Genomic DNA, 21847 nt, shown 5'->3' on the forward strand with positions numbered 1-21847 from the left:
ATAAGAGCAAATGTATGTAAGAAGTGAGATCTTTCACATAGATGTCTAGATGACGCTTTTAATTGAAATAACATTTAGTTGTTAAATAATCCAAATATATACCATCATATAGAACTTGGAAGACATTTCAGTTTTTAGACTGTTTTATGCACTGTAAAGGATTTTCCAGATTCTATTTAAACCAAAACTCTATTATAATAAATATGGCTAAAAATGATTATTAGTAGTTGAAAGGGAACTTTCCCTATTAAAAGTAATATAACTTTATTTTTCTTTCAAAGATAAAGGGTGGGCATGGTTATCTTAAGAGAATGAATTTGCTATAGAAGGCATAAGTAATGTTCTTTTAGCCATGTTTTCTTTTTTTCTCAAAATTACTAAGAATGATTTGAAGTTTGTTTTGTTTTTACAACTGTCTTTTATGTATTTATTGGACAGAAGGAAGGATGGTTTCCACCATACCTAATAATTCCCTTTATATTCTTTAAATGGTTGGTCTGCTTTGTAATCAAGAATAATCAAGATTTTTATTTTTTTCATATTAAATCCCTTATGAAAGAGACATGAAAAATATGTCCCTAATGAATTATCCTCAGTTGTAAAGTTTATTATAATCATAGTTGAATTAATGACATAGGAGGGTTAGTAGTTTTTTGACACAGTAAAATTATATTACAGCAAAATTTGGCTTTCACATATTTTTAGTTAGAATTAAAAGTAATGAAATGCCTATGTTATGGAATAGCTTTGAATATAAGTGAAACAGTTTATTACTTGGCCTTTCAAGTCAGTATGCTAAAATACCTATCCAGAAATAGAATTATTGGCTTACAGCTTAGTACTTACCCCTTCTTATAGCTCCTTAATTAATGATGTTACTCTCCACTCAAGTATCTTTTAAAGCCAGAAACCTGAATGTCTTCTCTATATGCCCTTTATCATGGTCCATATCTAAGAGATCACCAAATACCCTTTATTTTCCCCTCCAAATTGTTTTATAAAAATGAAGATCTGATTATCCTTACCCTCCACGCATATAAACCTTTTATGTTAGTGCACTTGAGAAGAAGCCCAAACTATTCGGCATGCCTTATTGACCCATTGTAGACTGGCCCCATGCATTCAACATACATTTCTTATTTGTCTCTGCTCTACCAGGCACTGCGCTACAAGATGAATAAGGTAAAACCCTCTAGGAGCTCACAGTTTACTGAGAAAGAGAGAAAACACTGGAGACTGTATACAGTGAAGGGATAGGTCAGTGAAAAACCAGGAGTGTAAGGAAGGTGTATTAAGAAGAGGATTGGATGGGGACACCTGGGTGGCTCAGTCGTTAAGTGTCTGACTTCAGCTCAAGTCATGATATCACGGTTTGTGGTTTCAAGCTACACATTGGGCTCTGTGCTGCAGAGTTTTCTTAGGATTCTCTCTCTGACCCTCCTCCTACTCGTACTTTTTTTCTCTCTCTCAAAATAAATAAACTTTAAAAAATAAAATTTAATTTAAAAAAAAGAAGAGGATTGGATGGAAAAGCTAGGAAAGAATGATTGAGTCAGATGCCTAAAATATGACCAAGAAAATTACACCTTTAATGCAGTTGACTCAAATATGTGGATTTTCTGTCTATTGTGCAAGCATTAGGCTACTTCTGAAGAATGGCATTAGAAAGAGCAACTAGAGGGGCACCTGGGTGGCTCAGTTAAGTGTCCAACTTCTGCTCAGGTTGTGATCCCACAGTTCGTGAGTTCGAGCCCCATGTCAGGCTCTGTGGTAACAGCTCGGAGCCTGGAGTCTGCTTCAGATTCTGTGTCTCCCTCTCTCTCTGCCCCTCCCCTGCTTGCACTCAGTCTCTCTCGCTCTCTCCCTCTCTCTCAAAAATAAACATTAAAAAAAAAAGGAAAGCAACTAGAAATTGGAAAGAATATATATAGGTTTTGATTCTTTTTCTAATAGTTTTTAAGTATCCTTAATACACATATATAAGACTTTGCCTTTGGGATTTGTTACATATGTGCATCTAAAAACTATTTCTCCTTTTTTATCTTTGCTTTATTCACAGTCTAAATATTTTAGAATAATATAGTAATCTAGTGCTTAACACAGTACTTTCCATTCTAGCTTCCATAAATCTCTATCTAGTGGTTTGAAAAGATTTTCTGACTTTGTTTCAGCATACTTCTTGATGAAGAAGGTCACATCAAGTTAACAGGTAAAAATCCTAATTTTATTAAAATATTCTCCTCTACTTTATATAATTTCTTTTAAGTAGATCATGGTACAAATATTGAGTAGCACGTTGTTTGAAAAGTTGGATTAGAATTTTGTAATAGTTAAGGTAAATATTGGTACTCAGAGTTTAAACTTTAAGTGGGGAAGTTATTGTAGGATATTTATGAATTCAATATTTATTTTGGCAGATTTTGGCCTAAGTAAAGAGTCTATTGACCATGAAAAGAAGGCATACTCTTTTTGTGGAACTGTGGAATATATGGCTCCAGAAGTAGTTAATCGTCGAGGTCATACTCAGAGTGCAGACTGGTGGTCTTTTGGTGTGTTAATGGTAAGGTTTGGGGTGTTTTTGAGGTCAGTAATAAATATAGTAGAACTATAAATCATTTGTTTTATTACATAGCAATTTTACAAGATTTGGTTGTAATTACGATGATGCTTTTTTACTTTCTGGCCTTGAGATTTTATACTTATTGACTAATACCTTTAATGATATTGCCTTTTTGTAGTTTGAAATGCTCACTGGTACACTACCTTTCCAAGGAAAAGATCGAAAAGAAACAATGACTATGATTCTTAAGTAAGTACTCCTTAGTGGATATGTTTTGGTGAGATTTAAAAATAAATGCTTCAAACTAAAAAATGAAATTTTAGAGTGTTGGCTATACTATAAGAAATACCTAAGAAATTCATCAATACGACGTTTGAAATATGAACAAGCCCCATAGATTTAGAGTACTCAACTTACCTTTTTATTTTTTTTGCCACATACATGTTTGGAGCCTGTGGCCTTTATTTATGCCCCCCACCAAATATAGCCAGAGACAAGATCCTTGCCCCAAGCAGAAACTCCAGGGGCCCGGGTCTCTGGGTTACACCCTCCAAACGAGTACTCATATAATCCTCATGTTAACGGTAAAATATTGGAAGCTTTACCTTTGAGATTTTGAATATGACAAGGACATCCATTATTCCACTTCCATTCACATTGTCCTGGAGGTACTAGCAACTACAGTAAGGCAAGTAAAAGAAGTAAGGTTTAAGATTTAAAAAGAAGAGATAAAATTGTCATTATTTAGGCAACATGATTGTGTCCATAGAAAATCCAAATCTTCATATACATTCTTGGAATTAATAACAGTTTAGCAAAGTTGTTGGATAAAAGGTCAGTAAATAAGATCTATTTCAAGTCTGTATACTAGCAACAGAAAATAAATTTTTTTAAAAAGATAGTATTTACAATGGTATTTTAAAAATCTCAAATACCTAGATAAATCTAGCAAAAGTTATGCAAGAACTCTATGCAGAAAACTGGAAGATTGTATTTTAAAGAAAATTTTAAAGACCAAAATAACTTGGAAAGTTGTACTGTATTCACATTATGACAGACCTAGTGTTGTAAAGATGTGGGTTTGTATAGATCAGCATCATCCAATAGAAATGTAATGTGAGCTACATACATAATTGTAAATTTTTTAGTGGCAACATTGAAAAAGTAAAAAAAAAAGGTAAAATTAATTGTAATATATTTTATTTAACCAATATGTCCGAGATATTATCATTTCAACATGTAATTAACATTAAAAAAAAATGATAGGGGGCACCAGGGTGACTCAGTCAGTTGAGCTTCTGCATTCAGCTCAGGTCATGATCCCACGGTTTGTGGGTTTGAGCCCTGTGTGGGGATCTATGCTGACAGCTCAGAGCCTTGAACCTGCTTCAGATTCTGTGTCTCCCTTTCTCTCTGCCCCTCCCCTGCTCACCCTGTCTCTCTCTCTCAAAAATAAATAAACAAAAAAACTACAAAAACATGATTAATGCAATACATTATTTTTTTCATACTTATTTGAAATTCAGTGTACATTTTATTTTCTCCAGTGTGCATTTTACACTTAGAATTTGGGCTGACCATATTTCAAGTCCTGTTTGGACTTTATCTAGGTATTTGGGCTGACATATTTCAAGTGGCTGTTTGTTGCTGCTAGTGGCTACCATATTGAACAGCATAACTATAGCCTCAGTGCAAATCAAATTTAAATTTTAAGAAGTTTGTGTGAAATTTGATAAACTGATTCTAATATGATAACACATAATACAAAGGACCAAGAAAAGCTGAAACACTCCTAAAGAGATCAAGATAAGAAGAATTGCTTTACCACATATCCAATCTTACTATAAATGTAATTAGGACAATATGTCACTGAAAGAAGTATAAAAAATAGACTTGCACAATAAAATGAGAGTCAGATGACAGACCTATACATATATAGACACGATTTATGACCATTGGAAATTATAGGAAAAGAACAGCCTTTTTATTTTTTTTAATGTTTTTATTTATTTTTGAGAGAGAGACAGAGTGTGAGTGGTGGGGGGTGGGGGGAGGGTGGCAGAGAGAGAGAGAGGGAGACACAGAATCTAAAGCAGGCTTCAGGCTCTGAGCTGTCAGCACAGAGCCCAATGTGGGGCTCAAACTCATGAACTGTGAGATCATGACCTGAGCTGAAGTCAGATGCTTAACTGACTGAGCCACCCAGGTGCTCCAAGAACAGCCTTTTTAAATAAATTATGCAAGAAAAATTGGTATTCATATAGAAAAAGATAAAAACAAAATCCCTACCTCACACCACACACAAAAATCCTTTCCAAGAGTATTACAAATATACATTTATTTTAGTATATGTGCTGCCAAAGTGAGCCACAAATATACATATATTTTACATATATGTGTAAAAAGGCAAAAAGGATTCTAGAAGAGAGTATAGGAGGGTATCTTCATGATTTTTGGGTTGGAAAAATAGTCTTCGGACCCAAAAACCCCTAGCCATAAAAGAAAAAATTGATAAATTATTATTACATTAAAACTGATAACTTCACATTGATTCCATCTAGAGAGTAGAAGACATTTGAGACACATAACCAACAGAGAGCTTGTATCCAGAATATATGAAGAACTCCAGTTAATCAATAAGAAAAAGATAGCCCAGTAGAAACATGGGTAGGAGATATAAGGACTTCAAGAGAGGATATTCACTGGCCAATAAACTTATAAAAAGTTGCTCACCATCATTAATCAGAAAATGCAAATCACAACCACAACGAGCTACACCTGCACACCCACCCGAATGACTAACAGTAAAAAGACTGACAATATAAAGTGCTGACAGGATGTGGAGCTGTGGCAACTTTGATCCATAGCTGGAAGGAATATAAATACTCCTATAACCACTTTGGAAAGCAGTTTTTGGCATTATTTTCTAAAGCCAAATGTATATATACCCTCATCCAATAATCCCAGTCCTCAGGGTGCACTCATTTTACATGCATCAAGGTACTTGCACATCAAGAAAGTAGTACAAAGATGTTCATAGCAGCATTATTTGTAATAGCTAAAAAGTGGGAACTGGACATTAGCAGTAGAATGGATTGATAAATTATGACATATTCATACAATGGAATACAGCAGGGGTTGTTAAACTCTCTGTAAATATTTTAGCTTTACAGGCCACACACAGTGTCATATATTCTCACTGTTTGTTGTTTGTTTCCAACACTTTAAAAATGTAAAGGGGTACCTGGGTGGCTCAGTTGATTAAGCATCCAGTTTCGGCTTAGGTCATGATCTCACACTTCGTGAGTTCGAGCCCCACATCAGGCTCTGTGCTGATAGTTCAGAGCCTGGAGCCTGCTTCGGATTCTGTGTCTCCCTCTCTCTCTGCCCCTCCCCTGCTTGCACTGTGTCTGTCTCTCTCAAAAATAAATAAACATTTTTTAAAAATGTAAAAACCATTCTTAGCTCAAAAGCCATACCAAAACAGGCTGAGGCCTTTGGTCCAGGGGTGCAGAAAATGAACAAATCATAGTTATATGCAACAACTTGGGTAAATTGTGCAAGAATTTTGAGCAAGGAGGGTTCAGACACCAAAAAATAAATACTATATGATTCTGTATATAAAGTTTTAAAAGCAGACAAACCAGTTTTTTAAGGTCTGTGTTCAGATGGCAACAGGGAAGGCAAAATAAGAAAAGTGGTTACATTGGATGAGAAGTTCTGGCAATGTTCTATTTTTTGGCCAGTTGACTATTCACTTTGTGGTAGATCATTGAACTGTATACTTTGGTGTTGGGGTTGTTCAGGGTTTGTTTGTTTGTTTTACACTTTATGTTATTTTTCACAATAAGAAAGGTAAAAAAAATGTTTGCTATATAAATGAATGTTCACTAAACCTTCATCACTCCATCTATTTCGGCCCCTTCCTTTCAGCTGACTCTAGTGTTGGGAAAAATCAACCCTTTTCTTGACCTGGCCTTCCTTTCATGTTTTTGCACCATCTTCCTGCATCCTTTCAACACAGAGCCTCTGTAAAGAGTAGTCTGTGCTTTCTGTTACCATTTTTTGGCTGCTTTTATTCCACAGCCTGTTTGTCGTTCATTTCCACCATTCTATTGCAACTCCTCTTGTTATGGTCACCAGTGATCTGGTTGCTTAAATCAGTGGCAGATTGTTAGAAAGGCAACTCTCTGTACCATTTGTTCACACAATTCATTCAACAGATGATTGAGGTCTTGCTACATATACTTAGGATGCAGTGTTAACAAGACTGAGGAGATCTCTGGTCTCACAGAGTTTGCATTCTAGTTGGGGAGACAAGGAATTAATATATTTCAGAAAGTAATAGCAATAGGGATAATAAACCAGAATATTCCTTAAGTGTGAGGGAAGGGGCAGGGGCAGGAGCCAATTTAGGTGAGGCACTTAAGAAAAGTCTCTCTGAATGTGGATCCTGAGAAACTTAACAGAAGACCATGGGGGAGGGGAAGAAAAAAAAAAGGTTAGAGAGGGAGGGAGCCAAACCATAAGAGACTCTTAAAAACAGAATAAACTGAGGATTGATGGGGGGTTGGAGGGAGGGGAAAGTGGGTGATGAGCATTGAGGAGGGCACCTGTTGGGAGGAGCACTGGGTGTTGTATGGAAACCAATATGACAATAAATTTCATATTTAAAAAAAAAAGTCTCTCTGAGGAGAATTTGACACTGTTGGCACCTTTCTCCCCATTTAGGTTTTCCTCTTCTCACCTGCTTCTCCTACTTCCTTAACAGTTCCTCTTTTGATCTCTTGCTTGACCATTCCTCTCTGCCTGCTTTTCTCTGCTTAATTATGAAAACTATCTAATGTAATTTGCAAAAATAGAATTAATACAGTGAACACACAAATACCAGGCACCTACATTCAACAGTCATCAGATTTTGCCACATTTGCTTCATCTATTGCTTTTTTCTTTTTCTTCTTCACTGAAATATTTTAAGCATTCCAGACATATCGTTTGTCACCCACTTAAGTGTGCATTGCTAAAAAGTGAGGATGTTTTCTTTCATTCATAACCACACCTAACAAAACAGTGGTAAGGTATCCACTAATACCAATTCATAACCTGATTTTTCAGATTTTCTCCAGAACTTTGTCTTTACAGCCCCAAATCACATCTGAACATTTCATTTGGTTGTATTTCTTAAGCTTCCGTTCTTCTAGAACAGTCTACCCTTGTTTTTTCCCCCTACCGTTTACTTGTAGAAGAAACCAATACAGTTTTATAGAATTCCACTTTCTGTATTTATCTTGTCAAAAGACAACCTCTCAGTATATGAAACAAAAAGCATAAAGCTGATACTGTTGCTTACTCTAGTAAGGAAGGGTGATGCTGATCTGATAGAGTGCCTAAGCAGCACAGACCACTGTTGTTACAGAGGATTTGGGGGAAGGGTGGAGCTCAAGAACTGGCAGACTTTCAGGGCCATAAATGGGTCGACATCATCTGTAAGAGTGGTTACTTGGGTGGGACTGTTGATCAGTTTGCACTCAGGTGTGGTTGTTGGAGTCCCTTCTTTTTTGTCTGATTTTCACAGATGGAGAGCAGTTACTGATTGGTTGATTTGCAAAAAAAAAAAAAAAATCTATGTTTACCTGGGCACGTTGATTTTGCTCAATTGAATGAATTTAAAGCCAGTTTTTGTGGCTCTCTTGTTAACATGGTTACACAACAATTAGTTTTTTCCTAGGAGTACTGAAATTGTTTTATTCTCCCTATAATATTGTTGAACTTGTTCCTTTATTCCATTTCTGGTTAAACTTTTTTTTGGCAAGATTATTTCATAGCTCATGCTGCATTCTGTTGCATCACATCAGAAGGGTTATAACACCTGGTTGCCCAACTTTAAGTGATGAGTTCCCATGATTACACCTGATCCCTCTATGCAACGTTCCCTGGCAGGCTTTCATCTAGTGGTTTCAAACGTTGGTAATCATTACTTGAAATAACAATTTTAGTAGGGATTCCAAAATTGTGCTTTTCTATTACTTTTATTCCTTCTTCATTTATTAGCTGATATTTTCCAAAACCGTGAACTTTCTCTCATCAACTAGGGCTGTTGAAATACCTTGAAATAAGGCTCAAACAAGAAAGGCAGAATAAGTGTTTGATTGTTTTCTTAATTATTTCCAGTTATCAGAGCCCTGGTTACCTCCAGTGGGGATGGTGTCCAGTGAGTTGACTTTTATGTTAGCTTTGACTTTTTCTTATTTTACTATAATGAACCCCTGGGATTTAATAATCAGGGTGATTCAGCAATTACAAATAATTGCATTCATTATTTTTAATGCCCAAATTGTTCTTTTTCTGACCACTGCTTAAATGTTCTTGTTTCCTAGGGTTTCATCTTTGATAGGCTTTTCTTCCCTTCTGTGCTCATTTTCCTGGCTGACCTCAGTCTTTTCTGTAACTACTCTCAGCATTTTAATTACTCTCAAATTATTCTTTCTTAACCAGACATCAGACCTGTATTTGCATGTCCTCACCTGCATGGCTCTCCCAAAACATGAAAACACATGACTAAATTTATCTGTTTGCTGTTCTTTTCTTCTTGTTGTGTTTTCACTTCCCGAGCCAGAAACTTGGAATCATTCTTGATTTCTTCCCTTCTCTTGTACATGCAGGTATTCATCAAATTTGCTCTCAGAAATATTTCTGTCCCAGCTTTTCCTTTGCATTGCACTGCTTACAGTTCTCAGACCATGGAGGTCTCTTACCTACACTTTGGGTCAAGCTCCTAAATAGAATGCCTACAACCTACCACTGCTTTCTACTCCAGATCACTCTATACTACTACCTTTGCAGTTACCTTCTTGGAAATAAATTTGGTCACGTTAGTGCACTGTTTAAAGACCTCTGCTAAGGGCACCTGGGTGGCTCAGTTGGTTAAGTGTCCTGCTCTTGGTCTCAGCTCAGGTCGTGATCTCATGGTTCTTGGGTTCAAGCCCTGTATCAGGCTCTGTGCTGCCAGTGCAGAGCCTACCTGGGATTCTTTCTCTCCCTTTCTCTCTGCTCCTCTCCCTGGCTCATGTTCCCTCTATCTCTCTCAAAATAAATAAACTTTAAAAAAAAAAAAAAAAACCTCTACGGGGCACCTGGGTGACTCATTCGGTTGGGTGTCCGACTTTGGCTCAGGTCATGATCTCACAGTTCACAAGTTCGAGCCCCATGTCAGGCTCTGTGCTCAGAGCTCAGAGCCTGGATCCTGCTTCGGATTCTGGTGTCTCCCTCTCTCTCTGCCCCTCCCCAGCTCATGCTCACTTGCTCACTCGCTCTCTCTCTCTCTCTCTCAGAAATAAATAAACTTAAAAAAAAATTTTTTTAATTAAAAGAAAGAAACCTCTGCTATATACCTATTACCTAATATGGCAGTATTTTCCAGATTTGTTTGGTAGAGCCCTAATTCTACAAGATGTGAATAGGTATTCTCTGAAAAAGACATACTGGAAACAAATGCTTAGAAAAATAATGATTTCCTTACTTTAGATTTTTCAGCCTTTTATATACAATGTATTTTATTCTGTGTCTCCAACAAGGAGTAAAATAGATAGTATTCCACAAATTCATTAGATCATGAAATATTTTTAAATGTTGTTGCTGAGCTCTAGAAAGATTAATGTTATTTAGTAAAATGTTAGGGGGACACTTGCCAAATGAATAAATTCTCAACTTTTAAACTGCATTTAAGACCTTTGATAGTCTCTCATGTTAAATTAGATATCCCCTGCTGTTCCCTTAGCAGTCTTTCCATATGTCCTTCTGAAGTTTTCTCTTAATGTACTAGGGTTATCTGTCTCCGTCTTCCTTGCTGACTGTGGGGGCCTATCTTTATCTCTATTTCCTCAGCACTGGGCAATATCTGGCACATAGTAGCACAATAACAACTCACTGAATAATAAATGGATCTATTTCTGAAGTAGAAATTTCTCCGCTAGCCATTTCCCCAGCTCTGTTATTATTTTCATACTTATGGGATCAGTAGTTACCTTAATTTGTAGGTTAGGAAAAAGAATAAAATTATATATTAGAGCTGAAACTGACCCTCAAGCTCATTCAGGCTGGAGGTTTTCAGACTATGTGCCACAGACTCTTAGGTGTTCCACAGACCCCTTTCCCACCAGCTCCTCTTCCTTGTGGGACTATTAAAGGGAATGGGAGGAAAAAATAGGCATATGAAGTACATTTCTTTTAGCAGTTTTGAATAGTGGGTTTTTGGGGTGCCTGAGTGGCTCAGTCAGTTAAGTGTCCAACTTCGGCTCAGGTCATGATCTCATGTCTTGTGGTTTCGAGCCCCACATCAGGCTCTGTGCTGACAGCTCAGAACCTGGAGCCTGCTTCAGGTTCTTTGTCTCCCTCTCTGTGACCTTCCCCTGCTGATGCTCTGTCTCTTTCTCTCTCTCTCTCAAAAATAAATGAACATTAAAAGTAAAAAATTTTTAAAATAGTGGATTTCTTAAATTCCTTTTGAAAAAAAATTCCAAGGCTACAGTTTGAGAGCCATTGATGTAACGGTCAACCCTTTGCTTATGAGGGAGTGGTAACAGACCCAAAGGGATTGTCTTTTCACAAGGTAACAAAGTTCTTAGTAACAGGGCAGGAACTAAGACTCAGATCATTTTACTCTCACAGTAGTGCTTTTTGCAAAAATCAGAAAAAATGGAAAAGTTTATTAGAAGATTATGGACTAAAATTCTATTAAGTGTTCACACAAAAGCCTATATACAAAAGTTCTTAGCATCTTTGTTTGTAGTAATCCAAAACTAGATACAGTCCAGGTGCCCTTCAACAGGTAAACGGATGAACGAACTGTGGTCCATCCATGCCATGGAATACTACTCAGCAACTAAAAGGAATGATTTCTTCATACATGCAACAACTTGGATGAATCTCAGGAAATTTATGCTGAGTGAAAAAATTACACGCTTTATGATTCCATTTACGTAACATTCTTAAAATGACAAAATTATAGAAATTTAGAATAGATTCATGATTGCCAGAGGTTAGGAATTGGAGAGGGAGGGAGGCCAGTATGGTTATAAAGGGACAGTGTGAGGTATCCTGGTAGTGATGAACTGTTCAGTATCTTTACTGTGGTGGTGGATACAGGGACCTATACCTATAACATAATGGCAAAGAACTGAACTTCCATGTACACACACACAAACAAACTCCAGCGATTAAAGCTGGAGACATCTAAATGAGATAAGTTGATTGCATTAGTGTCAGTATTCTGGTTGTGATAGTATACTCTAGTTTTGTAAGACATTACCATTGGGGAAAGGGTACACAGGATCTATATTATTTCTTACAACTTAGTATAAACCCACAATCATCTTAAAATGAAAAGACTAGTTTAAAAGTTTTTAAAATGAAATACAGATACTTCCAGAAAATAAAATGTTGTTATGTGGATTTATTATTTAGAGCCAAACTTGGGATGCCACAGTTTTTGAGTCCTGAAGCCCAGAGTCTTTTGCGAATGCTTTTCAAACGAAACCCTGCAAACAGATTAGGTAAAAATTGTAATTAGTTTCTTTTTTGTGTTTGTTGGTATTTGGGGTTTTTTGGCAGGGGGAGGTGGATATTTGTTTTTAATGTGTAATTATGACATATTAGGGCAAATATTAAAAGCAAAGTCTAAATAAACTACATATTCCTCCTTGAAATAAAAATATTTAATCAAAAATTCTAAACCATTTAATTTTTGATAGGTGCAGGACCAGATGGAGTTGAGGAAATTAAAAGACACTCATTTTTCTCAACAATAGACTGGAATGTAAGTATAGAATGAAAATGTGCTTGAATTTTTTTATAATTAACGCATATCTAAGTCTCTCCTTTTTCCTCTAGAAACTGTACAGAAGAGAAATTCATCCACCTTTTAAACCTGCAACTGGCAGACCTGAAGATACGTTCTATTTTGATCCTGAGTTTACTGCAAAAACTCCCAAAGGTAAGGAGAAAATGTGAAAACCCAAATGTAAGACTATATATAGATATATAAGTCTTTATGCTATCCTCATACCTCCCCTTCCTACCATATGCATGCTAAGGTAACTAGATAATTCGAAAATCCTTTACAGCATTTTATAGCAGTTAAGATCCACGTTGAACCTTATAACAAACTATGGGGGCACCTGAGTGACTCAATCAGTTGAGCATCCAACTCTTGATTTAGGCTCAAGTCATGATCCCAGGGTTGTGGGATCGAGCCTCACATCAAGTTCTGTACTGAGCATGGAGCCTGTGTAAGATTCTCTCCCTCCCTCTCTCTCTCAAAGTTGAAAAAAATCTTTTAGCAAATTATGTTGTGCCTTAAACTTTGATACTATTTATGTGAAAAAATTATTTGGTTGTGTGTTTATTTACCTGTAGCTGTTTCTACTTAAAACACTATTCAGTATAGATAGTGCTCTTTAAAACTCTAATATTAAGTACAATTCTGCAAGTACTTGTAAAGTTTAAATCCAAAACATAGCTTAAACTTTGTATGAGGTGTCATCATTTCAAAGTAATTCAGGAGCACCTGGTGGCTCAGTTGGTTGAGCTTCTGACTCTTGATTTCGGCTCAGGTCATGATCCCATGGTTCGTGAGTTCCAGCCCTACATCAGGCTGTGTGCTGACAGCATGGAGTCTGCTTGGGATTCTCTGTCTCCCTCTCTCCCTGCCCATCCCCTGCTTGTGCATGCTCTCTTTCTATCTCTCTCTCAAAAATAAATAAACATTTTTAAAAATGCTTCATATCCTGTGTCATGCCTTATCCTAAAATTGCATTAACAGTGACTATTACAGAGAAATTATCTTTGAAATGGTAATCTATATTTATTAGTGTGTGTATACACATAAGGGTATGTTTTGCACCCTAATACTCCCTCATTTAGGTGTACCAGACCCCAGGTTTATCACTGACAAGCAAATAAATAAAAAGTGTGCTTGTATGTATTTTCCATAGAGCACATCATTCAAACCTTGCTATAAAACTTTCCAGTCAGTGGGAATCCAAGCTGGTGCAGCCACTCTGGAAAACAGTATGGAGTTTCCTCAAAAAATTAAAAATAGAACTGCCCTATGACCCAGCAATTGCACTATAGGCATTTATCCAAGGGATACAGGTGTGCTGTTTCGAAGGGACACATGCACCCCCGTGTTTATAGCAGCACCATCAACAATAGCCAAAGTATGGAAAGAGCCCAAATGGCCATCGATGGATGAATGGATAAAGAAGATGTGGTATATATACATATGATGGAGTATTACTAAGCAATCAAAAGGAATGAAATCTTGCCATTTGCAACTACGTGGATGGAACTGGAGGATATTATGCTAAGCGAAATTAGTCAGAGAAAGACAAATACCATATGACTTCACTCATATGAGGACTTTAAGATATAAAACAAATGAACATAAGGGAAGCAAGAATAATATAAAAACAGGGAGGGAGGGAGACAAAACATAAGAGACTCATAAATATGGAGAACAGAGGGTTACTGGAGGGGTTGTGGGAGTGGGGATGGGCTAAACGAGTAAGGGGCATTAAGGAATCTACTCCTGAAATCATTGTTGCACTATATGCTAACTAATTTGGATGTAAATTTTAAAAAATAAAATTAAAAAAATAAATTTAAATAAATTTAAAAAAACTTTCCAGTCAGTATCCTCATAATTTGTGTTAAGCATTGATGGATGTTTATTATTTTTATAAGACAGTCTTAGAAATTTGAATTAATACATGAGCACAATTTTATCAAAAACATTAACAGTGATATGCATTGAATTGGTGATAGATGGTAATGTTTTACTTTGCTTTCTCATTACAATTTGTCCTGATAGAGGAAAGACCTCAGAATAGCACAATTCTATATTGTATTCTGCCCAGATAGTTAGCAAAAGTCTTCAGTAGAATACTGTCACCTTGATTTAAAATTCACTAAACAGTATTTATTGCTGATATTATGAAGCTGATGTTAAAAAAGAACTTTATGCAGAGTTGATGTTTAAGTAGATTTGCCTATTTGGTTTTTGCCCTTAGCCTTTATAATATGATTATAAATATTAGTATGCTTAATTGTGTCTTTACATTTATGAGTAGTACATTTGTTATTTTATTTTTACAGTAAATATTAACTATATTTTAAAAGTAGTTTTCTGTTTTTGTTAATGCCAGTAGATTCCACATAAATAATTTGAATAACAATATATGTCATGTCACAAGATACAGTTTAAGGACTACATGCCATGATTGTCCTCAAAATTACTTTTGATCCTTAAATATATATATAAATATAGTAATTTTTTTTCAATGTTTATTTTTGAGAGAGCGTGAGTAGGGAAGGGGCACAGAGAGAGGGGGACACAGAATTCAAAGTAGGCTCCAGACTCCGAGCTGTCAGCACAGAGCCCGACGCGGGGCCCGAACCCACGAACTGTGAGATCATGACCTGGGCCGAAGTCAGAGGCCCAACCAACTGAGCCAGCCAGGTGCCCCTAAATACAGTAATTTTTAACTTGTAGTTGAGATTTCCAGATTCTGATATTGTGTATTAAGATTACTGGCCTAAATTCCTTTCTCCTAAATTATCTGTAGATGAACATGTATCTCCACATGACCAGGAGCCATAGCACTGAATTTAAGATTTTGTTTCTCAGTCACACTAACCACATTTCAAATGCTCAGGAGCTGCATGTGGCTGGGGGCTGCCATATTGGACAGCACAGATAAAGAAAATTTTCATCACTACAGAAAATTCTATGGATCATTGCTAATTTACAATAACATTAGCCCAGTAATTCATCGATTTATTATATTCTTCAACGAATTAGCTATTTTCTGGGCTCAGAAGAACTAGGATGTTAGAGCTCTGATACCTATAAGCCATCAGGACAGGGCTGATTTTACTGACTTATCCTGGAAGCACTGGGTGCCTAAGAAGTAAAATTCCAGAATTAGTGAGAAAGGCCATACTGTCAACAGTTATTCCCTTAATTACCTTTCAAGTATTACCTTCTCAGTAATGTATTACTCTTTTCAGACTCACCTGGCATTCCACCCAGTGCTAATGCACATCAGCTTTTTCGGGGGTTTAGTTTTGTTGCTATCACCTCAGATGATGAAAGCCAAGCTATGCAGACAGTTGGTGTGCATTCAATTGTTCAGGTGAGTGAATGTATAAGTAATTTAAAGTTTGAAATGTTGTAAGATAGAGTTCACTGTGTGGATCATTATATTTGATCTGATTTTAAGTGGGCAGCTTAAAATAAATTTTATACCATTGACATTGCTTTTAGAAATTCCTTTCATTTGCTTTTAAAAAGATGGCATGCACTAAAATTCTGGATATCTGTCTGACTTAAAAGGGGAATTCTAAGAGAGTTGAGACATATATCACCATCTTGTCTCCACCCTTTCCTGTTTATCAGGAAAAAATGTTTATCAGGCCTAGTTTGTTTCATCTTCTCTGTCAGGTCAGCTATGATGAACTGAGGTCTCCTGGTTCCCTGATAGCTTAGAACAGGGTTCAGCAGACTTGCTTTTTAAAGGGCCAGTTAAATGTTCGGGGCTTTGTAGGCTACATGATCTCTGTCACAACCACTCATATCTGCCATTGTAACACAAAAGTAGCTATAGACCAGTAGCTAAGTGAATGAGCATGGCTGTGTGCCAATAAAACTTTATTTATAAAAACTGGCAGTGAAGAAAAAACTGGCAGTGAAGCAGATTTGGCCCAGAGACTATAGTTTGCCAACTTCTGCCATAGAAATGTATAAGAAATAAGCGTGAACTTCAGTCTTATGTTTTCCGTGTTTTGTATCCTTGTTCATTGGGAATCCCCATTGCTATTAGGAAGAAATGGTTGTAGGTACTACCTTAGGGTGTGCCCTTCCTCATTATCCCATCTGTGTATCAGAGTTGGAGAAGGAGGTAAAAGCCACAGAAGCAGGTTTCTAGATGTCTGTGTGTTTGTAACAGGAGACTGGACTAGTAAATTAAATGTTATTCGAGGAACACAAATAGTATAAACCATTAGATTTATTCCTTCCCATCCTAGTATCATGGAAAGATAAATGTAATTCATCTTCCTAATCATAGAGGGAGCTAGATATGTCTTTTGAAGCATTGATTGCTTTTTAGGGTACTAATTAGTGCTTGAGTTTGCTCCATGATGAAGTTGCTTTTGCTCTAACATTTCTTTCCTGGGTTAGTCATCTTTCCACTTTCGAGAAAACCATTTTAAGCACTGGTTTTTAAATAAAATTCATGGTTGAAATAGTCTGTCCCTTTTACTGTAACAAGCATGTGATGTATAGGAAGTTTATAAGTTATAACTTCTCTACCTAACATAGAAGTCACAAACATATATTCTACAGAATTCAAATTTTAACCTATACAAAGCGCATAGACACCAGGTGTGGCAGGGGATGCTCTCCCTTCAGTATAGCCAAGAGCAGCACAACTTCCCTCAGCGTACTTATGAAAGCGCTCATTTGCTAGCCACCGTCCTACCCCATGTTATTTAGTCCTTAACCCATTAACAGCTTCTCTAGCAGAAGGTCTATTGAAGCTCTGACTTGAGGGTAGAGAACAGAGGGCATGGCTACTAATAGTCCGCAATGACAATAACAGGTATCACCTTCAAATATTTTATTTAATCCTCACCATTGCTCTCTGAAAAAACACACGTTCAGGGTTACATAGCCTGCAAGAGGTGCATCTGAGACAAGCATCCAGATGTTCTCATTCTGAATCCTCCTAAATCTTTTCTTCCGTACCGGAGGCTTCACACTGCTCCCTATTTGCAAAAGTACTTCAGGGACCTAGCATTGGCTGGGGAGTGGAATAGGGCTCAATCACAGGCAAGGCTTTCAGCTCCTTATCAATAACTCTGTGTTTTCTGTTGTACGTACTCAATTTTTTCTTTTTAACACAAGTTTTTTACCCTATTTTTTGCTGTACATTTTATGGTAGACACTGCTAAAATACACAGTTGTGGAAGAATAAATGCTGTAAAGATTCATTTTTATTTTTGCCGATACTCATTTATATTTATTGTTAATATCAACAATGCATACCGAGTAACATATTCCACTATTATGAATTATACCATAGTCACTATAAAACTCTTTGTCAACCTATAATTGTGTTTGTAGCAGTTGCACAGAAACAGTATTCAGTTTACTGATGGATATGAAGTAAAAGAAGATATTGGCGTTGGCTCCTACTCTGTTTGCAAGAGATGCATACATAAAGCTACGAACATGGAGTTTGCAGTAAAGGTAAATACTTTTAGGTTTAAAATGCATCTCTAACAGTTCTTATTCATGCATGTCCGTACCACTTAAAAATTACACTCTTCTTTGGTAAATGTGCTTTTTCTTATTTAAAAAAGGGGGGGAGGGGTATGGTAAACTGAAATATCTGCAACCTTCAGGGCCCTTAATCTGGAACCATGGATTCACCTGTAAACTAAAGGTAAGTACATACCTACAGTTTGCTCAAGACAGTATCATTTACACCTGATTTTTAGTAACACTCTTTTACTCTAAAAAGTCCCCAATTTTGTGGTCTAAGAGTCAGGGAATTCCTCAAGATTGTATGCCAAATTTTTTATGTTTACATTTTTCTGGCAAAAAGTGTTCATACTGTCCTTCACATTTAAAAGAATCTGTGCACCAATAAAAGAATATGCACCACCGTTATAAAATTTGTTATCATTAGCTGTTTTAATTTCATCAAGGGTCAAGACAGTAAGAATTTTCTAAGTCAAAAACCAAAGCACATGGCTGTATGATAAAGTTTGAATTACAAACCTTTAGTTGAAAGTGAAAAAATACTGTATTCAAGTTTCTGCCTTTTCACTTCTTGGGATGGTAGTCTCTGCTCTCCCAGTGCAAACAATTCAATGTCTAAAGCTTTCAGCTTACTTTGAACCTTAGAAATGATCTATAAGTGTTTAGTGATCTATAAATGTTGAGTTAGTAGGGGAGTGGCATTAATTGTTATTACTTCTGTACATCCATCTATCATACAGATCTACCGTGATTTCACTGTGTAAAAATAAAATAAATGTCTTTTATATATGCATAGCAAATAGCTGGGAAGACACACATACACAAAAAATTGTTACTACTATTCTAAACTTGGATATAATTGCTTTAAAAGTCATCAGTGTCCGGCCTTCTGTAAAGTGTAAGGATGAACCATAAAAAGGCATTTTAATTTGCTCTTCTACTTTTTGCTCATAGTGAAATATAGAGTACATAGAAATTTTCTGATTGCTTACATGAAAGGAGATAAGGTGAGTGATGTACATGGTAGGCAGTTTAAGGATGTATCTTGTCTCCATAAACACATCAGAAAAAAGTAGAAATGCCCTGAGGCCCCCTTTGAATTACAGAAACCAGGAGCAGTATACCAAAACCTTGAGAATATCTCCAAGCTATTTGTGGAGTCTTGTGACTTAAATTAGATTCATAAAACAAATTCCAGCATAAATTCATTTTACTGAAATTACTACAAATCAAAGATCTGCAAGCAAAAGTATGAATGAAATGTAAGCTCTGCTCAGATTAACAGATGAAAGAGATTGTTGCTAGGAATAACACCTTCCAGTGTGTTCTCGTCTTCAGAAGACTCATCTCCCTTGAATTTGCATGTCTATTCAATATACCTTCTTCTTAATCATCCATTTGCCTAATTCCACACTGTCATTTGCATTTGATTACATTGTACACCTATGTTTGTATTCCTTGTTCTTCACATACGGAACTGTTTTACAACTAAATTCACTTCTGATAGCAGATTTGGCTCACACTGTGAGTTGCAGACTCTTTCCTGGATTGCTGGAGCGTTGGAGTTATTTATTGCGTACATTAATTACTAAGCCTAAATCGAAAATATGTAGGTCACAAAATTTGTTTCAGACTACCCTCTGGACAAAATGAAACCAAAACGTGTTATCCTTTTAAAAATATAATATTACTTTAACAGATTAAAACTTTAAGAGATGTATTTTTAAGAAACAGCTGACATAAAAGGATTGGAAAGCTATATTAGTATTTTAAAGGGCTTTATTATAATAATTAAACTTAACTTTAGCCAAGTAAAATTCTAGGTGTGGTTTTCTGCTTAGCTTTCTGCCTAGCTTCAAAAATGAGCTTGTTCCACTTAACTCTTAATTAATTCTTTATAAGTAGCTTACAACTAATGGGTTCTTCCACTGAAGCATTTTATTAAAGGAAGTAAAGGTAATTTAGTAAACAGATGGCTAGTGGTGGTATTATATATACATCTTTTCCTTAATTTTCTGTATTGATAGGGGTTAGAAGTTGACTACATTTACAAGGGCTTAAGACATTCAAGGATGGAAGAAAGATGTTCTTGGTACCTTTTCTTGAGGCCTTTGAGTATTTAATAAGTTCTAAACTTAGACTGGCTTTCAAATTTTGATTAGACAGTGTGGCCAGGGACTTGAATAAGACTGGTTGATAAATGGCTCATATGTCTAGTATTTATATAAGATAATACTTAAGATCTGTAGCTTTAATACTTAAGGTTTGTGACTGTATAGTTCATGAGATTTTATGATAAATATCTGCCTTTTAGATTATTGATAAAAGCAAGAGAGACCCAACAGAAGAAATTGAAATTCTTCTTCGTTATGGACAGCATCCAAACATCATTACTCTAAAGGATGTAAGTAGTAAATTCTTTAACTCCGATCATTTGAATCAGTTGTCTAACTCGCTCTGGGAATGTTTTCAAATATCATGTGGTAGACAAAGAACTCAATATCGTAAGTTTTAAAAAAATTGACTGGAGTACAACATATGTAGCATAATTTCAGCTATAAAGAAAAATATGTTTATGTAGTTAATTTTTGTATTTTTGCTTTAAGAAGAAAAATGTTACTGACGTTATTGCTTTTAATACCTATATTTACTGGAACATGTGGGTATTAATTAGTATTAGGGATTAACTAGTCTCAGACTCCATGGATTCCCCAAACTCTCTTCCACAGTACTGCCTGAGAAAGCAAACACTCAGATATGTTACTTGCCTACCTACATCTCATACCCCCACTCACCTCCAGTTCTTGCCTTCCTCTGTCTGCAGTAGTTTTCACACTTCCTGTCATACCCCATGCTCTAACCATGCTCTAGTATGTACACATCTTTCAGCTTTCCTCCTTTTCTCATGCTGCTCTGTCTGAATTTATGGTTTCCTCAATGAACAGTACCACTTCCCTTCTTTGCCTGGCTAACCACCGTTCCTCTAAAACTTTGCTAAAACATTACTTCCTCCAGGAGGTCTGTTCTTCGGATCGCCACACCCTAGACGAGTGAGGTATCCTTTCCTTTCTGCCTGTGGTTTTATCATACCAGAGCTGTTGGCGAAGGGTGTGAACTCCCCAGGCAGCATTAAACCTTCTCTTGCTGATGGTGCTCACATAGGCTCAAAGGCCATATCTGGGTGTCATAGACCTGATATGTCACATGGCCAACTAAGCCAGAGAATTTCTAAGGTACCTTTTGCCTTTCACCTCTGAGATTTTGTGAATTCCAAAGTTTACTCTTCCTTTTTCCTAACCAAAACTCCAGTTTCCTGAGATTAATTTATCACTGCTCATTGTTAGAAGAAGAATGTTAACTTAGTCCCATTAAAATGTGAAGCTGCATATCTTAAGTGACTCTTTAATTACTATAACCTCCCAAGAATCTGACCAACTAAATAAAAAAGGAAATACAGAAAATTCTTTCTTCCTTGACTTGGAAACTCCCTAAGCTGTTACTGGTTTTTACATCTTTCCTCCTTCTTTGATTTCAAATTCCAAGGTCTCTAAAATTTTTCCTGCTTTTATCATAGCATCTCCAACATTTTTTTAACTTATTTCTATGTCTGTTTCTCCCTACTAGAATAAAAACATTGAGGACAGGTACCTTGTTTTCTACATATTTGGGGCCCCAGCACCCACTACCTCTTACGGAGCTAAATAAAGGTGTGCAGTAACCCGGTGGTGATGGGGAATAAAAGAAACTGAAGCTTAATAAAGAGGCTATCTCAGTTTGGGATTGCCTGAAGTACAAATCCAAAATTACAATGAACTTTCTATTTCTGCATTGGGAGGAAACTTGTATGCTTCTGTGTGGTTAGATGGAATATCTTTCTGCTACTTGATCTTCCTACTGAATTTGTGCCACAGCTTGTATTTCAGTTTAATCAAAACCAGAATTGATTCATTGTACTGTTTATG

The 21847-nt window shown here is 36.3% G+C and overlaps 1 protein-coding gene across 7 annotated transcripts in view; it reads left to right on the top strand.

Annotated features, from left to right (window-relative positions):
- Positions 1–21847, top strand: part of RPS6KA3 (ribosomal protein S6 kinase A3) — a 115964-nt gene that overhangs the window by 78748 nt on the left and 15369 nt on the right. For all 7 annotated transcript variants that reach the window (XM_053891772.1, XM_019431625.2, XM_019431620.2 and 4 more), the window contains 9 exons: positions 2172–2209; positions 2418–2560; positions 2739–2809; positions 12023–12111; positions 12310–12374; positions 12449–12551; positions 15629–15753; positions 17745–17870; positions 20200–20289. In XM_053891772.1, coding sequence (XP_053747747.1) covers positions 2172–2209; positions 2418–2560; positions 2739–2809; positions 12023–12111; positions 12310–12374; positions 12449–12551; positions 15629–15753; positions 17745–17870; positions 20200–20289 — 850 coding nt within the window. The remainder of the gene's footprint in view (positions 1–2171; positions 2210–2417; positions 2561–2738; positions 2810–12022; positions 12112–12309; positions 12375–12448; positions 12552–15628; positions 15754–17744; positions 17871–20199; positions 20290–21847) is intronic.

The sequence above is a fragment of the Panthera pardus genome, unplaced genomic scaffold (genome assembly GCF_024362965.1).
Source record: "Panthera pardus isolate Hobbes unplaced genomic scaffold, ASM2436296v1 HiC_scaffold_27, whole genome shotgun sequence".
NCBI lineage: Eukaryota > Metazoa > Chordata > Mammalia > Carnivora > Felidae > Panthera > Panthera pardus.